The sequence below is a fragment of the Barbatula barbatula genome (assembly GCF_947034865.1).
Source record: "Barbatula barbatula genome assembly, chromosome: 9".
NCBI classification, from domain to species: Eukaryota; Metazoa; Chordata; class Actinopteri; order Cypriniformes; family Nemacheilidae; genus Barbatula; species Barbatula barbatula.
The window spans coordinates 5,416,943-5,439,015 of NC_136772.1; the positions used below are offsets into that span (position 1 = coordinate 5,416,943).

General features: G+C 37.6%; 2 protein-coding genes across 3 annotated transcripts; both read right to left on the reverse strand.

The window, feature by feature from the left end:
• Positions 1-2,927: 2,927 nt before the first annotated feature.
• znf148 (zinc finger protein 148) lies at positions 2,928-10,671 on the reverse strand. 2 transcript variants are annotated; one of them, XM_079464490.1, is made up of 7 exons: positions 10,536-10,671; positions 9,437-9,884; positions 9,075-9,200; positions 8,635-8,758; positions 8,466-8,549; positions 8,078-8,196; positions 2,928-7,020 (listed from the first exon to the last, which is right to left on the reverse strand). In XM_079464490.1, the coding sequence occupies exons 2-7, from the start codon at positions 9,776-9,778 to the stop codon at positions 5,401-5,403; spliced, it is 2,415 nt and encodes an 804-aa protein (XP_079320616.1). In that variant the 5' UTR covers positions 9,779-9,884; positions 10,536-10,671; the 3' UTR covers positions 2,928-5,400. The 2 variants fall into 2 exon arrangements, with proteins under 2 accessions (XP_079320616.1, XP_079320617.1); XM_079464491.1 differs by having other exon boundaries at positions 2,934-7,020; positions 9,437-9,888; positions 10,536-10,670.
• Positions 10,672-12,858: 2,187 nt separating this feature from the next.
• snx4 (sorting nexin 4) lies at positions 12,859-21,998 on the reverse strand. The gene is made up of 14 exons (XM_079463956.1): positions 21,830-21,998; positions 21,098-21,222; positions 18,979-19,117; positions 18,739-18,888; positions 18,020-18,067; positions 17,564-17,619; positions 17,401-17,473; positions 16,965-17,026; positions 16,612-16,677; positions 15,529-15,618; positions 14,996-15,095; positions 14,373-14,518; positions 14,143-14,257; positions 12,859-13,980 (listed from the first exon to the last, which is right to left on the reverse strand). Exons 1-14 carry the CDS (start codon positions 21,914-21,916, stop codon positions 13,933-13,935), a joined length of 1,305 nt encoding a protein of 434 aa, XP_079320082.1. The 5' UTR covers positions 21,917-21,998; the 3' UTR covers positions 12,859-13,932.
• Between the last annotated feature and the right edge of the window lie 75 nt (positions 21,999-22,073).

Genomic DNA, 22,073 nt, shown 5'->3' on the forward strand with positions numbered 1-22,073 from the left:
ATCGTTAACTTATTAAAAGAGTATTTTAAATCAATTTAATGGTTTTGTGCAATGTTAAACGTAAATCTTACATTTTATTTTTACATTTGGCCTATAATTTCTAATATTTTAATGCAGAGTTTCCCAAACAGCAGATTATAATCCATTTTACATTTTACAGCTACATTACATTTGAATAAACCTGTAACAGTTCTTAATATCTTTATATCTTTTTTAATCTTTACAAGGTTTTTTTTTATTTCCTTATTGAAAGTGAATGTGTTGTCTTTATCTCAAGCACTTAATCGGTTAATTCTACCAATAACAATAATGAACTTGTAAGGGCGCTTGCTCCACTAGATGGCACTCTCCGCTATACCTGAACTTTAAGTCAAGTCAACTTTATTTAAAGAGAACTTTTTACAATTTAGTTTTTACAAAACAGCTGTACATGAGACATATTGACTATAAGCAAAACATTTAAAGTTATACCAGTGAAAACAAAAAAGGTGGAAACACAGAAGACAGACACACACACACCGATTCAAACACACCCACATTCAAAACAGTCCACCTACACATATAGCGCACACACGGAAGGACTGTAACACAAGAGAAGTCCACTGAAGTACTGAGGAGCTAAACTATGTAGTAGGGCTTTATAAGTAATTTGCAAGATCTTAAAGCTTAAGAAACCTGTTGAAGTTCGAGAGAACCGTTCATGCTTTTTTGTACGTGTAAGAACTCAAGCTGGCGCGTTTTGGACCAGTTGGTGTTTTTGTATTAAGCCTGCAGGGCAACTACCTAATAGTGCATTACAGTAATCTGGTCTTGATGTCATGAATGCATGAATTAACTTCTCTTGACAGCATATGACGTAGTTTAGATATATATTTTTAAGATGGAAAAATGCAATTTTACATGTGTTGGCCACATGGCTCTCAAATGACAGATTAGTATTATATATTATGGAACATCCCTCAATAGTTAAGCAGTATTCTTGCTTTTTATGTATGGCAGTTTTCGGTCCAATAAGTAACACTTCTGTTTTGAGTTCAGTAATAAAAAGTTGTTACTCATTGAGTTTTTTATATTGACTATGCATTCCATTATTCTCTTCATGAGGCTTCGAGGAAATATAGAGGTGAATATCATCATCTTATCAGTGAAAGCTAACTCTGTGTCGCTTCATTATATCACCTAGACTCTAGGAGATATAATGAAGAGACACATGATCTAGACCTAGAGGTAGCATGTATAATGTGAAGAGCAGAGGCCCTAAGACTGAGCCCTGTGGTACACCGTACTGGACTTGCTATTTGAGTGAAACCTAATTGTTTATTGCTATAAATTGAAATCGGTCTGAAATTAAATTTTTATACCATTTCAAAGCTGTTCCCTTAATGCCGACGTAATTTCCGAGTCTATGTAGGAGTGTGCTGTGGTCAATGGTGTTGAATGCAGCACTAAGGTCTAGCAGGACCAGGGTCTCCACTATCAGACTTTTTTTTAATGGGGTGGGGTTAGTCTCGCAATATACTAATTATAAAAAATACACAATATATTTGATCATAATATGCATAACTATATACTATTTATTAAAAGCATGCTTTCATAAAAGAACAGGCTTCTTTTTCTGTATTTTGGATTAAATCAATGCAGGCATGGTGAACAAAAAATTACTTTTGAACAGTAGTGTACATCCAACAGCATAATTCTAGCATTATTTGCCAATATTTACTATTTTCCCTAAGAACAACTGGATGATTGACACTTTGTGATAATGTTTGTTCCAAAAAACTTGTTTAAATGCAAGAAACTAGTTTATTAGATATTAAAAATATAAATTGTGAAAAGACGGCTGTCGGTCTGTGTATTATTGTTGTGGGGATTTTTCAACCACATACTATTCAACCATTTCAGTTCAAAAGTCTGCTTTATTCAGGAGCTAACTATGGCTATCAATATGCCAATCATAGCAATTTCAAGAGTGAATCTCGCATTTATATGCCGATGTAATTCACGAACTTTGCAGCGTGTGTGTGTACGTTGATCTTAGCAACATGAAAAACAAGTTATATCACATTCTGGAAGGATTATATATAGCACAGAAACCGCACAAGGAGCACTCTCTTTAAAATTACTCAAAAGCTATGACTCATTTTCATCGAGATCTCTAGCACCCCAGAACCAGGCCTGATAATAATGTTACGCATGGATTACAAAAGCCCAGACATGGAGTTGATGAGAGAGAGAGAGAGAGAGAGAGAGAGAAGTAGGAGCTTCTTCTTCCCGACTGCGAGTAGAGGTTTATCATTCTCCATTTTTTAGCTAAAGTTAGCTTCACTGGAGCAACGCCAATCAAGTAGTCATGTCAACAATGTCCTTTAGACATGGGGCGGGGCGTTTAAAATTTAAAGAGACATGACAAACAAACTTAATTAAAATTATTGTAAACAATGAATTCACAAAATGTACCACATCCATTGCATGAATTAAATCACATTTGTCATTATCATTTTTATTAAAAAATCTAAGGGATATTCTTATGGTCCCTAATGCTTTATGGGCATCCCTTTCTTTACTTTGACAGGGGAAAATGAATTATTAGGCCTACTTAGTAACTAGTTACAACCAACACTACTGAACACTCTGTTCCGGCATCAATATTTCTTTATAAATTATGAAGAAACATTAATAGATGTCTGGCCATCTGAGATTTCGCTATGATGGCTAGGATCACAGTTTAATGGCACACGTACATTTGGTACTGTTTAATTTTAAAAACTTTTACTTTTATCTGTTTTAAAGTTGTAATCAATAGTATTTGATACAGCCATTGTTATTATAACACATTTCAACAAACCAAAAAAGACATATATATATTATAAATAATGTCACTCTTTTGATTTTGGTATAACCGATAAGTGATAAGGACAGACTGCATCAACACTCAACTATTTTGTCAATGTATTTGGAAATTCAGCATTACACAACAACAGCACACAACCAAAAACATCCAATCAGAACGTCTCCTCCAATTTCTTAGGCAAAATATTGCATTAAAGTATTTTCTATAGAAATAATTAGGCTACAATAAAATGGATACACTACATACAAAAATATAACCAGTGTACAAAGACAGCCAATAGACATGCACGCCCCACTTAAATTGTTATATAGGACCATCCAGCTTTCTGACCAAATAAAACCACCTCACTCAGTTTCACATTTGTCATGATACAATGATACGTACCACCAGCATGGACTCAAATAACAAAATATTTAAGAAGGACAAAAGTGATGTGTTTAAATGGATATGGATCTTTTACAAACAACTCTGTTACAAAACACAATCACATCATTGGCGTAAAAAATTCATCAGACATCCCTTAAAATATTCCAATTTCTGAGCCATCGAAACCAGTAGCGATTAGACATGAAAGCGATAAATAATATCCTAAAAAGATAAATTGAGGGTGTGGGAAATCCAAGAGCTTAATCATTAAAACTGTTTGAAAAGCAAATTCATAAAGAAGACTAGAACTATAATTTTACAAACATGAACACATGTTTTCAACAGCTGTGCTTAGGGGACCAATACATTTTCTTTAATCATGTCTCTATTTATACTGCAAACAAAGGAAAAATGTGCACAGCAAAATGCACTTGAACATAAAATATACAAGCTATTTACAACATGTAAAAACAAGGGAACAATAAAGGAATGTTTAGGCACACTTTGAAGAAACCTGAAACTGTAAAACATTAGTTAATCTTCGACACCCAAAACATGCTGACTATGGAAACCATACTTGTAAGACTGTTCAAGAAACACCAGCGGAACAAACGTATGTGATGTATAATTGTTTATAAACCCATTTGACAATTTACATAAGAATAGATTAATTAAAAATGTACACAGAAATGTGTCCTATTCATGTTTCAAAGAAGAGGTCCAGTGTGAGTGTACAGCTTGGCTTGATGCTTTATAGATTTTTTTAAATAAGCAAAACTAAGTTTTATCAATATAGCTGTGGGAAAAGCAGATACATTTCCATAATCAAAACAAAGCTTTTATATTACATGATTAATTATGACACTAAAGGAAGCGAGATGTGCAATAAACAAATGCTATGTGTATACATATACATAGAGTCATCATACAACTTTACTAAACATTAAACGTTACTTTATCAGTTCTATTTCAATCCAATAAGCTAAACAGAATGTGAATATGATGCACAGACACAGGAGCTAATGAAAAAAAACAACCTTGAACATGATCTCACACATTCTTAAATCATCTTCCTTGATTTCACTTAAGACAATTTACCATGTTCTGACATAGTCCTTATCTTAGATTCGTATAGGTGTGCATTATATGCCTAGATAAGGGGAATCTAATTCTAAACAAAAGTGCGGTAGGAGGATAGTGCTATTTAATGTTTAGCAGATCTTCGATCCATCTGCAATTCCAGAAAACAAACGGATGAGAAAGCTTTTTTAAACAAAAAAGAAAAATACACTTTTTCATTTAATAGGTATGCAGAAAAAGTCGGGTTCAATGATGACATGCATTAACTGCATACCTGTTGCCGCTGTTTCTGTTTCACTGAAACTGCATTGCATAATGCGTGTATCCTTTATAGAAGTGTCTACGACTTGGCAACGACTATCAACTAAATCAAACTGTACCGATGATCAAAAAAGTATCTTTTCTTTGTGCAAAAATATCTCAGGATTATATAATCTTGCTATATAAAATGGAATGGGGCAGTATGAACTCAGTAAAGATTACCTGCAGATGCTTCTAAAATAGACTGCACCTTTTAGATATTCTATACGATATGAACATAAACCATGATAAGGCCGTCCATCTAGTAAGTGCCTTACTCAAGGGGAAAACAGTGAGATCCTTTGGTACCTCTCCAAAAAAAACATGTTTCCATAATAACAAAATCATTACTGATTGTAATGCTAGGTTAGTCCTTAACAGTTGTTAATGAATTCCAGCAAAAGGACTGAGCGCTTTAATTCAAGGCCAAAAGGAAGTTGGTCTTTGTATAATTTCTACTATAACAGCAACGTTGGTTCGGCCAAAGTTGGATTCAGTTATTAAGGAAACGCATGGGCTGTATACATAAACTAGATTGGCAAACCATCTTTCATTTAGACTTAAGCATTATATGTACAATACACAGACAATGCAATGACACAAAGAGCATCCCATTGTCTTCATTCGAAGTGCTTAAATTAAAGACTGTGATGACCTTTGATTCCCACACATGATTTGCTTGTTTGATGGAGATGGAAAATCATATGTATTTGCACATAAATCACATTGCCTTCACTGATAGAACTCAAAGACCTTGAATATAAAGTGCCTTTAAAATGCTCGAAATTGTTAAAAGCTTTTGTTTAGCCAAAGGTTTGGCTGTTCGAAGCATCTGGAGATGAGGTTAGTTGAGTTCTTGTTTCACTGACAAGAGAGAACTCTGGGAAATCGGTTACTCCGTGTCCTCTCAGGCTAACTTGTCCGCTGGCAATGCTAAACTGTGAAGATATTCCAGATCTTGAGCTTGAAAACTGAGATCGAAAATTCTGCTCAAAAGTGGCCATTTGAAATGTCTGACTGATATTTTGTGCCTCTGTCTTTTTAGGAGGGGTCACCTGGTCGAGAAAGTCTTCAGTTGGCGAAACTGAAGAGGGGTTAGTCTCATCACCCGAAAAGGAGAAGGAGTGTTGGGAATCTACTAAAAGGCTAAAACTGGGTTTCTCCAATGTGGATCTCAAAGGAGAGTTCATGCTCGGCCTGAACCGGGATGGGGAGGTAAACTGCTTCTCGGTGGAAAACAAAGGCTGCCCTGCAAGACTTGCACTGTCATTTACAAAAGTAAGACTCTGGTTGTTTAGATAGGTGTCGTTCTGACTGGTCCTTTCTAGCGCTTGCTGGAGAAACTTGGAGTACTCTTGTAGAAGGCTGGCCTTCTCTGCCGGGGGCGCTTGCGAGCCGGTACCCAAAGACTCGGAGGGGCTGCTTTCGTCTGAGGAGTTAATGGAGATGCTAGACGTCACCTCCGTGTCAGCCACACTGAAAGAAATCTCTGCTTGCCCGTTGCCCTTATTGGAGTAGTGATCAAGAAGGGTCTGCAGGACTTCATCTGGAAGAACATTCTTCTCGCCGCTGGACTTGATCTCCACATTCAGAGTCTGAGTCTCGGAAAGAATCGTGGCGGGTACGGTCTCATCAATGACGCTCGTGACAGCCACCTGAGTGACGGAGGGCTGCGTAACGATGCTGCTCACGTTTAGCGCAAAATCTCGACTAGCGTTTGTCGTAGGTAGCGCTTGAAGGTAACGCCTCTTCTTGAGAAACTGCATGGCATCATCGTAGTTTGTGCTGCTTCCGGACGGTTTTGCTTGTCCCGCCTGTAAGGGATCTACAGACTCCAGGTCAGGGTTGGTTTCGACGTCCAAAAGGCCTTTGTTATCCACGATCTCAAAGGTGTATCTTGTTTCTTTGCTCTCTTCAAATGAGGACAAGGGAGAGAGACTTTGGGACGGCTCTAGAGACTGCTGTTTCAAACCCTTCCTGCTGGCAATTTTCTTCAGGACCAGTTTTGGAGGACTTATGATCTCATCATTAGACTCCTCCCCTGCAAGATGCTGGTTGACCGGTGGGGAATCAGGGAGCTCAACAGAATAATCCGTCACAACGTACTCATCTTTTACTTTGGTGGCTACTGCGTAAAGAGGAAGGCACTCGTTTTTATCAAGCCTGTCCTCTGTTTTCTCCTCAGTATCCGCTTCTACTGCTTTTTCTAGAACAATGGGACTTGTGAATGAGACTCGACTTTTGTCAGAGGTCTTTTGACGTTTCTTCTTGGGAAGCATGCACTCCTTGACAGGAAATGATAACCCTAAGGTCTCTGGGCTGTGATGAGGGATGTCTTTCGCAGCAGCTTTCTGCACCTTTCTGTCCTTGTTCTCGTGGCACATGCGTCTGTGCTTCAGTACTCTGTCAGTTCTGGAGAAATACTGTTGGGAAAAATAGACATTACTGACATCATAACTGACTACATCTGTGCTCCCACACTTTTTAAGTTTAAAATAAGTGCAAATTCCAGCCAATAAAACATGTAAGAGCTGAGCAACATACAAACAAACTATTAGGGTTGGGTACAGGACTCTGTACTTTTAAGGGCACCGACCCAATTACGTCGGTACTACATAGTATCGATTCACATCAAATTAATCGATGCCAAATTTCGGTACCTGAGAACGCATCGGGTGCTGTGCGAGAGCAGGTACGTTAGAGAGAGAAAGAGAGAGGGAGAGCATTTTACTAATAAAGCAGGCTGTCCTAATCAACATACAAAATATAAATAAACACTCGACTCTACATATACACATATGGTTATCAGATTTATATTATTTATTTCATTTGTTCCCGTTTAGAAAATTATGTATACACTCGCGTTAAGGAAATGCGCGCTCAGACATAACACTGTGCTGAACATTTAAGTTCGTCAAGTTTTGTTTTCTGACAAAGCTATTATTGTATGATCAACATTATATGAAGAGTTTGGTTCCAAAATGAGGTAACTTTTTAATGTGCATTCCAATTAATATCAATCAAACCACTAACACAATAAAACAAAATAAAAACATGATCACATCAAAAAAATATTTTTTTTTTAAACAAAGTTATCTCATTTTGTAACCAAACTCTTCATATATATATATATATATATAATTCTTTCCGTATATCTTTAAAAAAATTATATTACAAATCAATCTGTTATTTTCAGTAGCGATGCTGTTAAAAAATAGTTTTGTTTTATGTATATTATCTAATGGTCTGCTAATGGTGGAGACCTCATGCTTTAGGTAAATGATCAAAAACATGTCGGTACCGGCAAAAAAGTGAACGGTACCCAACCCTACCTACTATAGAAGATTTAATTACTTTTTAAGATTGTATTTAATTTCATGATTTTCCAAGCCTGGATATCATATTTAAAATATCCGATACCAGAGCATATTAACAGAGTTTAAAGTCTGATTTGGTATTGACCAATCGCATTGCTCTAACCTGATGGCAGTAGTCACACTGGTAGGGCTTCTCTCCGCTGTGTGTCCTCTTGTGCCTTTCCATGTGATACTTCTGGATAAATTTCATTCCACACTCATCACAGCGAAAAGGCTTTTCTCCTACAGGTGGGACATTACAGGGGATTCTAAATGTTATGCAAAACTGTTTAAGGAAATCAAGCAGTTTCTTTCCTTTCAAAGTAAATAAGGAATGTTAAACTTCCATCGAGCCCTCCGCATGTCTATCAAGTCAAGTCAAGTCAGCTTTATTTATATAGCGCTTTTTACAATTTCAATTTCTATGAAATTAGGCCCGTTTTGTCCATCTATAAAGGCCTGACGCACCACAAAACAGGGACTTGAATTTAAGTTTTAACATTACTGCTTACCTGTGTGGATTTTCTCATGTCTCTGAAGAAGGTACTTCTGAATAAAACGCATGTCACACTGATTGCACTGGAATGGCTTTTCACCTGGCAAAAAAAGTATTTTTGTTCTCCGTTTTGTTCTTTGTGTGAAAACAATTTCTATAAGAGCACATAGCTAGTTCTGTCTTACCTGTATGAATGAAAACGTGTCTTTGTAAATGGTAGTTTGTCCGAAAAGCGGCATTGCAGTGTTCACAAACGTGGGATTTTGGATTCTGGTGGCCAAGGGATCCATCTTCATTAATAGTGAGAATCTAACAAGACGGTGGGGAAATAACAATCAGAAATTGAGTTTAAAATGATAGGACTAAAGAATTTTTTATTTCCTGTAGGTACTTTTTGGATTGTCGGGATTCTGCTGCGAGTAAGTCTTAATACTTAAATGTCATTTTAGCCTACAAAACTGACAAAACAGAAATCTCAAATAAACGGTTAAAATATACAAATGTACAAATATTTAAATCGCATTATCTTTAACAATTTACCACCATCCTGTAAAGTATCCCTCACTTAGAAGAAATCAGCTAATGCATTCTACATGACTTTAATCTCAGATGCCTGAAAATAAACCTTTGCAGGCGAGCGTTGCTTTCTCTTCTTCTTTTTAAGACAGTCATTTGGGTCCCTCCCCTGTTTCTTCTCCTTCTTATTCAGAATCAACGAATCTGGCATTTTCATCTCTTGCTTTATATTCATCTAAAAAAAGCAAAAACATTGTAACAAAAAATTGTATCACCTATATGTAGAGAACATTTACGTTTTAAAGTTTACAGTCAAAAAACAAGTTTTTGTGACAAGGTCAAGGACAAATAATTCTGGCTAATATGTTGGCTTTCATTTTTTATATGAAGATAATGTCCAAATACAAATTGACAAAATATAGACCAGAAAAACAACAATCACTCTTAATGCATTTATACGCCCAAACTTACTGGCATATTGAGTGTATAGTGTAATTTATGAGTGATTCGTGGTGAGAAAGCTGTTCCATCCTCTCCGTCATTTTTCGCTGTCTCCTCATGAACCATCAGGTCTTCCTGGGATATCAGATCATGTGAGGTCAGCACTCCACCCGCCAGGTCATCATCATCATCATCATCGTCCTCTGCCAAAAGCGGGTGATTGGCCAAACTTCGCTCCCCAAGTGTCATATCTAAACTGCCTCTCCTTCCTCTTCCATCCAACCTTGAAGCACCCAAGCCTCGAGACGGGTCGTGAAGCCCCACAGGGCCACATTTCATAAGCATCCCCTCAAACTTGTCATCAATGTTCATCGCTGAGCAGTTGAGCTTGAGTCACAGAAAGACACTTTACCAGCATAGGGATTCCCAACAATGGTCAACGCAATGGTCGTGCTCGCAGTACTTCCAGTTCGTCAACCTGACTGAGAAAATGAATAGTTTAAACCTTAGTAAAACAGACCATTGGTCATATGCAGTTTCTGCTATGATATATCATGTCCGCACAAATCTTCCCAGATAACATTCCATGTGGTCAGTGAGAAATATAATCTGTTGAACTTTATTTCAGACGCCAAATCCACTGTATTAATAAAGTTTGACAGAAAGCTTGTCATCTGGAACACTTCAAATGAAACAGATGGGGCCATTCTGCAAATTTGTATCATATAGCCTATATAATACTATGTCAGTAATATATCCAGACCCAAAAAGATCCACGTAGAAACCGAATCAACACATAAACGGCACGCATAAATTGACTTCTGATTTATTGATATTTATAAGCATAAGCAAATTCCCCACTGTATTTACAGTTACAGTAATAGGCTGCCTGTTGCCAATGTCAGTTGTTCAAAGCATACAGATAAAGTACACTGTGCATTTACGATAGTATGTGCTCCATATAGTATTTAAAGAATGAGTTTTAAACACGTTACTGTATTAATGTTGGTTAAAATCGGCCTGATCTCCATCATTCTGCTGCTGTATTATCACGCAAACTGAAGGCAGAATGCTCACATTTTCGCGCCGGGATGTCAAGTAGACTTATACAGATGAAGAGTATACGTACCGCATGTGTTGTCAGTGCGGGGCTGACGGTGGGTTCGAGCCGCTCATGACGTGTTTGTCAAACTTTACTGCGCTGCTGCGGCTAGCGTTCGAGGCTAGCAAGGTACATTCCATCTGCAGTTGCGCAGCGGTGCATTGTGGGATCTCGGCGGATCCTCTCTTCCATGTAGATATCGCTGGCCCGGAGGCGGAGACCTGCGAGTGGGAGGATCAACTAGGCTGATTTATTAAAGACTGTAACAAGAAAACTATTAAAATGTCATCGTCATCTTCAAATTGGTAAAATGCAATAAATGAATATTCCTTAAAAAAAGAAAAGAAAAAGAAAGCTTTTGTAATGGACAAAGCGTGTTTTAGTCCAGCAGAAGTTCTCTGCAACCTTAAATAAAAAAATGTAATCGAATAAACACACAGCATCATATCTCTACATTGATATTAAAATAATAATTATTTATTATTATTATTATTATTATTTCAGAAACCACAATTCCCTGAGCCACTGCGATCACTGCGGTTTTTATTTGTTACCAATTATCATATCAATTTTGTGCTATCATCAGATTCTTCTTCCCTTTCATGTAAATTAGGTTTAGGGTTTGTACAGCCCACTTTCAGGTAAAGTCCCACCCACGTGCGGCAGACCCACCCCTTTGCTGCTGGCTCCGACCTCCATTTATACTACGAATCAGATAATGTTACCCCTGCTAACTGGCAAAATTGAGCCTTGATGGGCTTCACGTTCACGCAGGTCAGCTGGCATGGTGGTTAGTGCCTTAGGTTTGTAATCAGTAGGTTATTGGTATGCCTTTGCTTTTATTTACATTGAACACAGGGGAACCTTATATTTTTAGTTGTGGGACTCTGAGTACCTACTACTTGTGTTTTTGAAAGTCAGCAGTGTACATGTGAGACAAGTATGGACTTTCTATCAAATTTTATGGTTAGAGAGTCGGACTTGTGATCAGAAGGTTGCAGGTTCGATTCTCAGGGGCGGGGGGTCACGACTGAGTTGAGCAAGGCATCTTACCTCTTCTTGCTCCCTGGGCGCTGAGGTGATAGTTTCCCACTGCTCCGGGTGTATGTTCACAACTTGCTGTGCGTGTGTTCACTACTCTCTGGATGGGTTAAATGCAGAGGTCACATTTCGGGTATGGGTCACCATATCTGACAAATAGGTCACTTTCACTATATACAGGGGGAACGGTATTTCACCGCAAAAACGTAGGATTGATGGGACGTTTTTACAAGCCTGTAGGTCAACTGGCTTAGTGGTTAGTGCCTTGGGTTTGTGAATGGCAGGCTGTTTGTTTGAAGCCTCCTTCATGTTTTTCTTATTTAATAAAGGGTAACCTTATCTGACACCTCATTCCTAGTTGTCACAATACAGTCTCCTTGTTTGAAAACATTTGTGATATAAGCATGAAACTCTGAGTATCTACTTATTCTGGTTTAAGAAAAGTCAGCAGTGTAAATGTGAGACAAGTATGAACTTTCTATTACATGGAACACAGGTGGAACAGTATCTGACAGCAAAATTCTCAGGCGTCAAATAATGTTCCCTCTGCTACAGCTGGCAAAACTAAGCCTTGGTGGGACTTACATTACAGCAGGCTCACCCGATAGGCCAATTGGTTCATAATACATTCCCATGCTTTGATTGAAAAAATTTGTGATATAAACCTGAAACTTTGAGAACCTACTTTTTGTGGTTTTGAAAGTCCGCAGAGTAAATGTGAGACAAGTAAAAACTTTCTATCACATGGAACCAGTGTTGGGTAGTAACTAGTTAGTAAGTAATTGCCTAAAAAAGTAAAGTAAGAGATTACTCTTTTTTTCTGTAATGTAATTGATCTAAATACTGTGTAATGTGTACAATAGTGGAATTTATATTAACATTTACTTAATGTCTATGCCAGTTTGTGTATGGCAGGTCATTGGTCTCATGGAAGACAGGGGGAACGGTCTCTGACAGAAAAATAAAATGGTAAGATAGATACAGAAGATACAGAATCTATACATACACATTTTTGGAGAACAACTGTTTTGTTAAACCTTGTTTTGACTCAAAAGTCAAACATTTGATCATATCAATTCTCATTCTGTAAATCAAGTTGCTCATGAGTTAAAAGCACCACCAGAGGGAAGCATTTAATCTTCATTTGAACACAAAACATATGAACATTCCTCAGAATCTATATGTGGAAATCAGATAAAATATGTGTGTCACGCTCTTAGATTAAAAGTTGCATACCATAGCTAGTCTTTAAATGGGAACAAACTGTAAAAGGATATAACTATCCCAGCATATAAAAAACACAAGCAAATGACGGTGTTAATTTTTAATCGCCATTGGTGTCACACAACAATGATTTTAACATTATATTCAAATATTTCCCCCACTATAATATCACAAAGAAACAGGGGTCAAGCCAAATTACAAACATGCAGCTCAAAAACGAGATAAACATGATTTAATCCTGTCTTTCCTGTGTGATGATCGTCCGGTTCCTTTAGCTAGATTTATATCAAAACATTGATCCACCCAATTGAGGCCACAAATATGGCATTTGTAGTACGGTAATGGCAACAAAGAGAAAATGCAGTTAGGTTTTGGATAAGGCATACGCAGAATGCTCAGAATCAGCTATGATCCATATAAAGCTAAGAGGGTCAGTGGTTATAAACAGCTCATGTTTAATAACTGCATTTGCAGAAAAGTAACAGATGTTGTGATGAACATCAGTTATGAGATTTTGTTTGTGGTACAGCAAGTTATGGTGCTTTCCTAAGACAATCTAGCTCTTCTGTGCAGATATTTTAAGAAACTAGACACATTCCAGATGTGCAAAACCACCATTATGGTGAGGGGTCTGTGTAGGATAAAAATGGAACCACTGGGCACACTGCGAAATGTTTTTGCCTATACTTTCTCAAAATGTACTCACGCATTCTGGCAAGACAACTTTATGGTGAACCCAAGTAACAAAAAGTCCAACAAAAGTATAAAAGGAAAGATTTAAGCACAAATATTGGCATCAAAAGCACATAGATATCAATAATAATAAAAAATCTGACAATAAATTGTAAAGAAATCATTCTATAGGTTCAGAGTAACCACAAGGAATCATAATAAAGTTCATTTCCCCTCACAAAATAGTGCAGTCATAAACGCAACCAGGTCTGAAAATGGCTGCAGAACATACCTGGAAATAAATATTAACCACACCAATCGTTTATAGTTCTCTGAATGTAGTGTTGTCAATAATATTTAGTATCTTTACAGAACTTTAGGTTCAAAAGATTAACCACAGATTTGTGGACGTTGGCCCTCCATCTCTGTGCTTTTCTGGGTTCACTCGATGTGTCCAAGGATTTCTGGTGTTGTGATGGCTGGACCTTCACATCTTACTGAAGCACTCTTTAGCATTGTTCCATACTTGAATTCCCTTTAAAACAAAAACAATTCAAGTTAAATTTTACATTTATGCATTTGGCACATCTTTATCAAGTCTCATTTGGATTAAAATCTCTTGGAATTATTTTTCAGTCAAACAATTTTGCTTAATTTGTAAAATGACATTTTATTTGGTTAGCAAAGGCATACTCGCCTTTTTGCACATGCTGATCTGCATGATGGCGTAGCTGATGAGAGCCTCTCTGAGATCGTGGTCTTTCTGTTCTTTAAATCTCTCAATGTCCACCCATGCACTCTTCACAAACTCTCTACATGAGGTCACAAAGATTACAAATGATATTGGTAAATACATTTTTAATTATGAATACAACTTTATTGTTATAAACAAAAACAAGGCATGTCGTAAATGAGTGCTTTGCTTACTCGCATTCTGTGTTTCTTTCTTTGACTAGTTCCTCTCCTTCCTCGATCTGTGTCTCCAGCATTTTTAGTTTGGCCTCTCTCTGCTCTGGAGTCTCCTGCCCAAACAGCTTACTGGTCATCCCCTTCAGAGAAAAGGTTCGTACTGTCTGCAAATAAATGCAAATACAAACGTTACTCATTTGCCAGCGTTAAATCACATTCTCTTTCTGTAATGTTTATTTAGAAAGGCTGAAATACAGTTACTGTTTTTATTGTTCAAGTGAACAAAGTAATTAGCCTTATCGGCCCAACAGTTCAGAATTTGTTAAGTCATTGGCTTCTTTTGCTGCTCGAATGTTTACATGATAAATGTGCCAATAAACTAATTCTCTGTGGACTCCACTTGTTTAACTGCCTCAAAAACACACTTTGCTTGCCCGAGTTGAGATAAACGGTTTAAGAGAAACTTTTCAAAAAAGGAAATTCCAATGGGTTGGGATTGAATAACATTAGGGTGTGTAAATGATGAAATCTATTTCATTATAGGGTAATCTGTCCCGCTGGAAAGTCCCCCGTTACAGAAGTAAAAGGGGTAATGCGCGTTTCACTAATCTATGATGTCATTTGCTCGGATGGACACTGACCCCGGTGGCAAGTTCCTCCTGCTGTTGTTTCTTAGAGGTCAGATCCTGGGCAGCCATCTCCAGCTCATATTGTGTGAGTTCATGCTTCCTACATACAGCCCTAGAAAAACACATAAGAATCACATACTACACTTATAAGAGGATTGTTTAGCATAGCTATTTACCAAGCACATGATTTACTTTATACTTATCATGGTTACAAAAAGACAGATAATATGTAGATAAATGTGAACTGAATATAGAATAAAAGTTGGTGTTAAAAGCAAACAGTAAGTGCTCTGCTTTGAGATCATTTTAAGGAACACCGGGCATTGATGGGGGTTGTGTTAACATTGAAAGGAATATTGCATGTGCAACTCAATCGGCCAGAGGAGGCTTTCAGCTCCCAGGAGATCAGGCAAGAGTGCAATGAGAACAGGAGTTAATGGGGAATGTTTCTAATGGGCTCACAAGCCTCACTGTTATAACAGCTTGTGTTTGGCATGCTTAAATTCACTTAAAGTGAAGACATTCAGCCAACCCGAACGCAGTACCTTAATGCATCTGCATAGAAAAGATACTCTTTCAACTGGTCAGCGTAATGCTCCTCTTCTTCTAAAATATCATCCACAGAGGCGGCGTACCTGTAACAAATAAATCTGTCAGATTAAAACAATACAAAACGAATTATTTTGAATAAAAGATACATATGCATACATACAATTAACCTATGAGGATGTGTAATTTTTTTAATAGTTCATGAAGTTTCCCAAAACGTGGTAGAAGTTAGAGAAAACTATGCAGTATTATTAAATATGAAATTACAGTGACATAAGGCTTTGGTCATGATGCCAAACGCTTATTTTGCTGACTGGCATTTTGGTGGAACGACATGTATTATTTACTCTAAATAGGCAGTAGAGCTTGTGGAACGTCTGCCAAACCCACAGCGGGGTATTCGGAGTAATTTTTGGGAATAGGTGAGCAACATGATCCATAAAACACCCTGACAGCTGCCAAATGGGCGCTGATGATGGACAGGCTGTTTCTCTCAATGTGCAGACAGGCAGCGCTTTGGGCTCTGACCTTTAACCTTTCTGCTGAGTACAGCAATCTGGAATCCATCAGAAGATAGAGCAATACAAACCGGTATAGAAGCAAAACGGGCTGGTTAAAGTCTGCAAACTTAAAGTCTCTCCCTCTAGCAACATTCTCATCATATCATTAAAAAAAGATGCTGCTTAACATTTCAACCACAGCTCGAGCAGATTTGTTGCGCTGCCTGTCAGCCAATCAAAACCTGAGCCTCCCAGGGGCTCACCTTATTGGCTACTTGTTACACGAGGGCCCAAAATGAAAATGTGAGAGGGATTCAGATCAATCTGGCCGATGTGTTTAACAGATCTAGTAGCACACACACACATGTTCAACCACAGCAGAGTACTGAGGTGGATCATACAACACTTTTTTTTCAGATCTCTCAACGAGCTCTAGAAGAGTAACAGGATCGGCTCATGAAGAAGAAATACAATAAAAACCACCTGCAATAAAATACTACACTAATCCTATTAAAGGCTATTTACGAATGGCTCATAAAAAGACCCGGGTCTATTTTTGCATGTGCGCTATGAACTCACGCGTCCATGTGATGGCCGGCGCTCTGCAGTCCATCTCCCATCTCTTTCTCAATTGCGCTCCACTCGCTGTCCAAAACAAACAGAGACTCATGTAAGCCATCGCAGCACACACTCAAGCCCGAAGAGAGGACTTACCAAAATGCTTTTTATAATAACCGTTTACAGAACACATTAATGTCCTTTAATAGGAGATCACAATGTTGAGATGGCTGCTGATGTAGCATAATCTGCAGATATATACTAAATACATTGCAATATAAAAGCAATGTATACAATATATATAAATATATATATATAAAGCGTATAAATGTAAATCAGTTTCAAGAAAGTAAGTGAACAGTGTGTAGTTTCACCTGAAGACTCTTCCATAATTTGCATGCACTTTATAGACTCCATACAGGCGATCAGCAGCTCGCTGAAAGAGGCAAAAAGTCTGTTAGTAAATGTTGGTCTAAAATATGATATGTGCATTTCAATATCAAGAAATTTAGTGTCGGGGTCTGAGAATTTTATAAAAAGTACTCCGATATTTCACCTCGCAGTATTATTTCAGTCCAAAGGAGCCTAAATCCCAATTGGAGCAAATTTGCGAAATGAAATATACAGAAACATTAGGTCAATAAACACTAAATTATTGCCTTTTGACCAAAATTTAACCCAGAAAAAGCTACAAATATAATAAAACTAATGACAATAGAATAAAAACAATTTTGCAATACATCAATATTCAAGATGCATTTCAATAGGGCTTTTGTTTACCAAAGAGTTTTTTTCATTGTTTACACTCACCGCTCGAACTCTCAGCAGCTGAGAAATTACAGACTGTAGCTCATCTCCATAGTGTTTCATATCTGCAAAACGCCTGCGATACATACGCAGACAGGTAATGGTCACAAACAGCACGACCCACATCTTTATTATTTCGATATGACGCTTTTGCAAAACAACCTACTTATCTGCATTCTTCACTCTGAATGTAGCGTTCAAAGCCTTTAATCTCGAATCAGCCTGTGAAGAGGACACAGGCCACAAGTTGACCGACAGATTCATGTTTGGCTTTTGTTTGTTCATATGGTGTTAAGCAGAATCAGAGCCCCTCCATACGACAATCTTTTTCAACTGCTGAGGTCAGATAAATACTGCAATACTGCAATTATATATACAAACATAAAAAACTTTCTGGTTCGATCCAGGCTGGTCCAACAGACTTCCTGTGCTTGTTTATAGAAACTAACGTTTACTGATAACAACATTTTCACTGCGGTAGCGATTCAGCTGTTCACACTACGGATACAGTATTTAGTCAGCTTCATATCAACAGAGAATATAAACATGTGGTGAGAAGAGACAGATCTGCTGGAGGTTTATAAAGGGGGAGAATGTAATAAATTTGAAAGTGCTGATATACCATCGCCTGAAATCCTGTTTCAAACGCGTTTTCCTTCCAACCATTTTCCTGTGAGGCAGAGAAAAGACACGATTTCTCACAATGACAGCAGACATTATCAGCATTTAAACATTAATTTTGCACAATTGACAATAAAAAACAAAAAGGTCATTTTTATAAATAGTAAAATAGCAATTGATATGTAGTTCTTTGCAATTTATTTGAATAATTATTAAGTGCATCATGTGACTAATTGTATTATATTTACAGCATTCATTTTGTAATAATTATAAACTAGAAATTCATCATAAAAACAAAAACAAATAAGTCTAAACCATCCACTAAAATAATGCCATCCTCAACACAGGTTAAAGAAGCAACGTGGAGATTTTAGCGACATCTAGCAGTGAGGTTGTGTATTGCAACCAACGGCTCACTTCACCACTCCCCACTTTCGAAACAATAAGAAGATGTTGTCTCGAAGGAGATAATGTATTTATTTAGCGTGCACTGTCGAGCCATTTAAGGCTACTGTAGAAACAACATGGCAAATTGCATGTAAGGGGACACGTGGTGTATGTAGATAGAAATAGCTCATTCTAAAGTAATAAAAACATAATGCTACATTATGTTAGGTCTTTATACACCCCTGGATACATAGTTATGTATATTATATTGCATTAATGTCAACAGGTACTTCAAAAAATGACACACTGGACCTTTAAGCAAAAGCCCTGTACCTCAGTGAGGAATGAATAAAAGATCTTGTCATTGGACAGAACTGGGTGCAAGGCCACTCGAAGTAGGAAGTTCTCCAGTCCGACTCTACGTCTCTCCACAAAATCCGGATCCATGTTATCGGCTGATAGCTTGTGCCAAACAAATTCAGCCTGTGCCATGAATAAACAGCATGCAGTTACAGTGCATCTTATCTAAACATATTAATGAGGTTCAGTAAATGCAGCATTTTATTTGCATACCCGCTTTTCAGGTAAAGGCGGAACCACCAGGAATGGATATGTGACTAACAAATAGTTTCTAAGGAGCTCAAACTCGCTGTAGCGTCTCCAGAGAGAGTCTGGAACAGGAGTGGTCCCTTCCGAAGTAGCATCCACTGCCCTACGAGGAAAAAGAAACAAACCTCAAACATCAGAAGAGGAACAAATAAAACAAATATAAATAAGACCTTTAAAATCTGTCTATTCATTTTGGTGTACAAAGCTCTCCAAGAAATTAAAAACATTTTCGAGGTGAAACGTGAGGCTGGTTAACAGTTTGAGCCTAAAATAAACACAGCAGTGATCTCTAAGTTTTCAGGTCGCATGGCCCTAGTTTATGAAAGCAGTCATTTTAAAGGCCCTTTCAAACACATGCCAAAGGTTTAATGGTGAAGTGTAATCTTTCTAAATTCCCAGACCGTAAAGTTATTAGCACAAAGCTAATGTAGTAGTAAAAGTCGAATATTTGCGTGGTGAATGTGGTGTCTGACGGGTATATAGCTTTGTAATGTGTTTGATATACAACTAAAAAACTAAATTCACTCTATAATTTTAAGCTTTTGCTTTTCAAGACCTGGAAGTCATGTTTTTCAAATTTGCTGATATTGGCACATTTTCCATGAATAAATAGAACAGGGGAAATGGCAAAAAACATGAGAGCTACCAAAGAAAGGCGATAACACGAGAGCTGAAGGTTTGAAATAAAAGCTGAACTTCCAGAAGGCTCCAGGGAAGAAATGGGAACACAAAATGTGCGAATAAGCCATGATGAAATCAAAGCAGAAGGATGGTTGGGATTGGCAGAGAGACATTCCCTACTCAAGACTCTACAGTCTCAGACTTTCCCCAAGAACAGAGGCACCAAACTGCTCATAGCCTGCTGAACATATCCAGTGTGTGTGTGTGTGTGTGTGTGCGCGCGCTCTCTACATGATCCTTACAAAAACATGTGTTTCCTTTTATGGGTACAATACGGCACTGTGTAGTTATCACCAAGCATAATGATGTGATATAAGATATAATATAGTGTGGTGTGGTGCATGCGAAGGCAAAAGTACCCACATCATTTCGCAATGAAGTTTGTTGTTATAACATCATAAGGACTTTTTTTCTTTCTTATTTGAAGTACAAGCGAGAAATTAAAGACTATTGCTCAACAGACTAAAAAATCTAGTTTTAAGATACACAGACTTAAATACTCAAATATCTTCCACAAATTTGCTTAACAAGCAGACAAAATACTGGTTAGGAAAATATTTTAAGTTGCAATTATAAATCTAAAACTTTCTACACTTGTACTGTTTGTGGCTCATGTGATATTAGTATCATAACACCAGCTTGTGCGTTTGGCTCTGCTCGAAAACACAGACAAACCACATCTGCTTTAACTGCTGACTCAACACTCTCTTCAGAAATGACATATCCCTCTTTTCAACACAAAGCTTGTTGGGTGACAGGTCGGTTTATGTGATTTTATGTGATTCCTGTTCAGTGGGATTGTTTTTCTTTATATTTTATATTTATACTTTTGAAATGTTACACTTTCAGGCCCAGTCACAGGAAGCATCGATTCGTTTGGGTTTGATTTCTTTAAAAGATTAAATCTGCTGTCTCTTAAAATGTTCAGGCTGGTCCAGTGTGTTGCTTATGTGACTCTGAATGACCATAGTGCATTCTGAAAGTCAATGTCTAAACCTGCCTTATGTTAATCATATTTTACACAAAATATGAATGTGCATTTGTTTAATATGCCAAACTAATGTTGGGCAAAATGAAGTTAAGTATGTTGAAATGAAGACACTGAGCAGTATTGTTTCATCTTGGTTGTTGAATGAAAAGCAAGACAATTTATGAAAACAAGTTAAAATTGTAAGCCTGTTAAATGTACAACACTGTAAAGGCCCTATTATTTACATACACAAAACTGGTGCCATTTATTGCATTGAAATGTACTGCATCTAAAAGATAAAGGCCTTGGTGATGTATTCAAGAGTGGTGGATTCGATGGTGTTTGAAAAAAGTACTAGCATGAAATGACACATCCAGAACAATATCTTTCACACGAGTCACAGAATGGGGAAAATAAAGCACAGTATCTTACCTGGTCTCTACAAGATACACGGTGTACGTCTCCTGCATGTTGACAGCATTTTTCCCGGTTCTCTTCTCTGCTTCAGCAACATTGATCTCCATCCTCTTCAGTAGATTTGTGCCTTTTTCAACCATCTTAAGAACCAGAAAAATAACTGTGTTTGAATGTCAGAGCAAATGAGAAGAACTGCATTTACAGGGAAGACATAAATGATGTGTCATTGGCATTTTTGCATTTTAAATGCACATGTTTTGTATAGTCAAACTAAAACTTGATTCTAGCATAAATGTGATCGCAGATCACGATGAGCTTTCCAAGATTTTAAAGATCAGCCATAATCGAATCGTGAGAACAAATGTGCACATGTCAGAGCAGAATCGGCTGATGTATGGGGTGAATTCATGTCATCAAAAAGTGCCCCAATCAACTTGAATTAAATCCATATGATATACGTATTGGTTGTTTACAAACTACGTGGCATGTTTTGACATTAGCGTAAAACAGAACCACTTCCTGTGTGTATATGTCGCTCTACAATCGTTATTTACAAAAACAATATTGTGGTTTGTTTTGGGCGTCACCCGAATTTGGGGATATATTTGCAATATAGAGATTTTAACCCAGAGGACTGAAATCTGTCCCGCACAGATCACACGCTATCGATTCAGCGCGCGCGACTTCTATACAACAACACATGATCGGTGCCGCCACAAAAAGAGATCGTTAGACTACCGGCTTTACCGTGTTCTTTAAGTTGTTTTCCGACTCCGACGGAGTCAGATCTGTGTTTCCAATCACCGCTATATCCTCGCTTCCTGAATCCGCCATGGTTCGCTCGTCTCGCGCTTGCGCGTTGAGGACTTTCACTGATTCACGCGAGTTTGTGCGCGTGCACGTGTGTGTGCTAGCATCCGTCAAATGAGGAGTTGGATGTTACTACGGTTAATCTTGAAATATAATAAATAATTAAATGTAATTAAGTTAT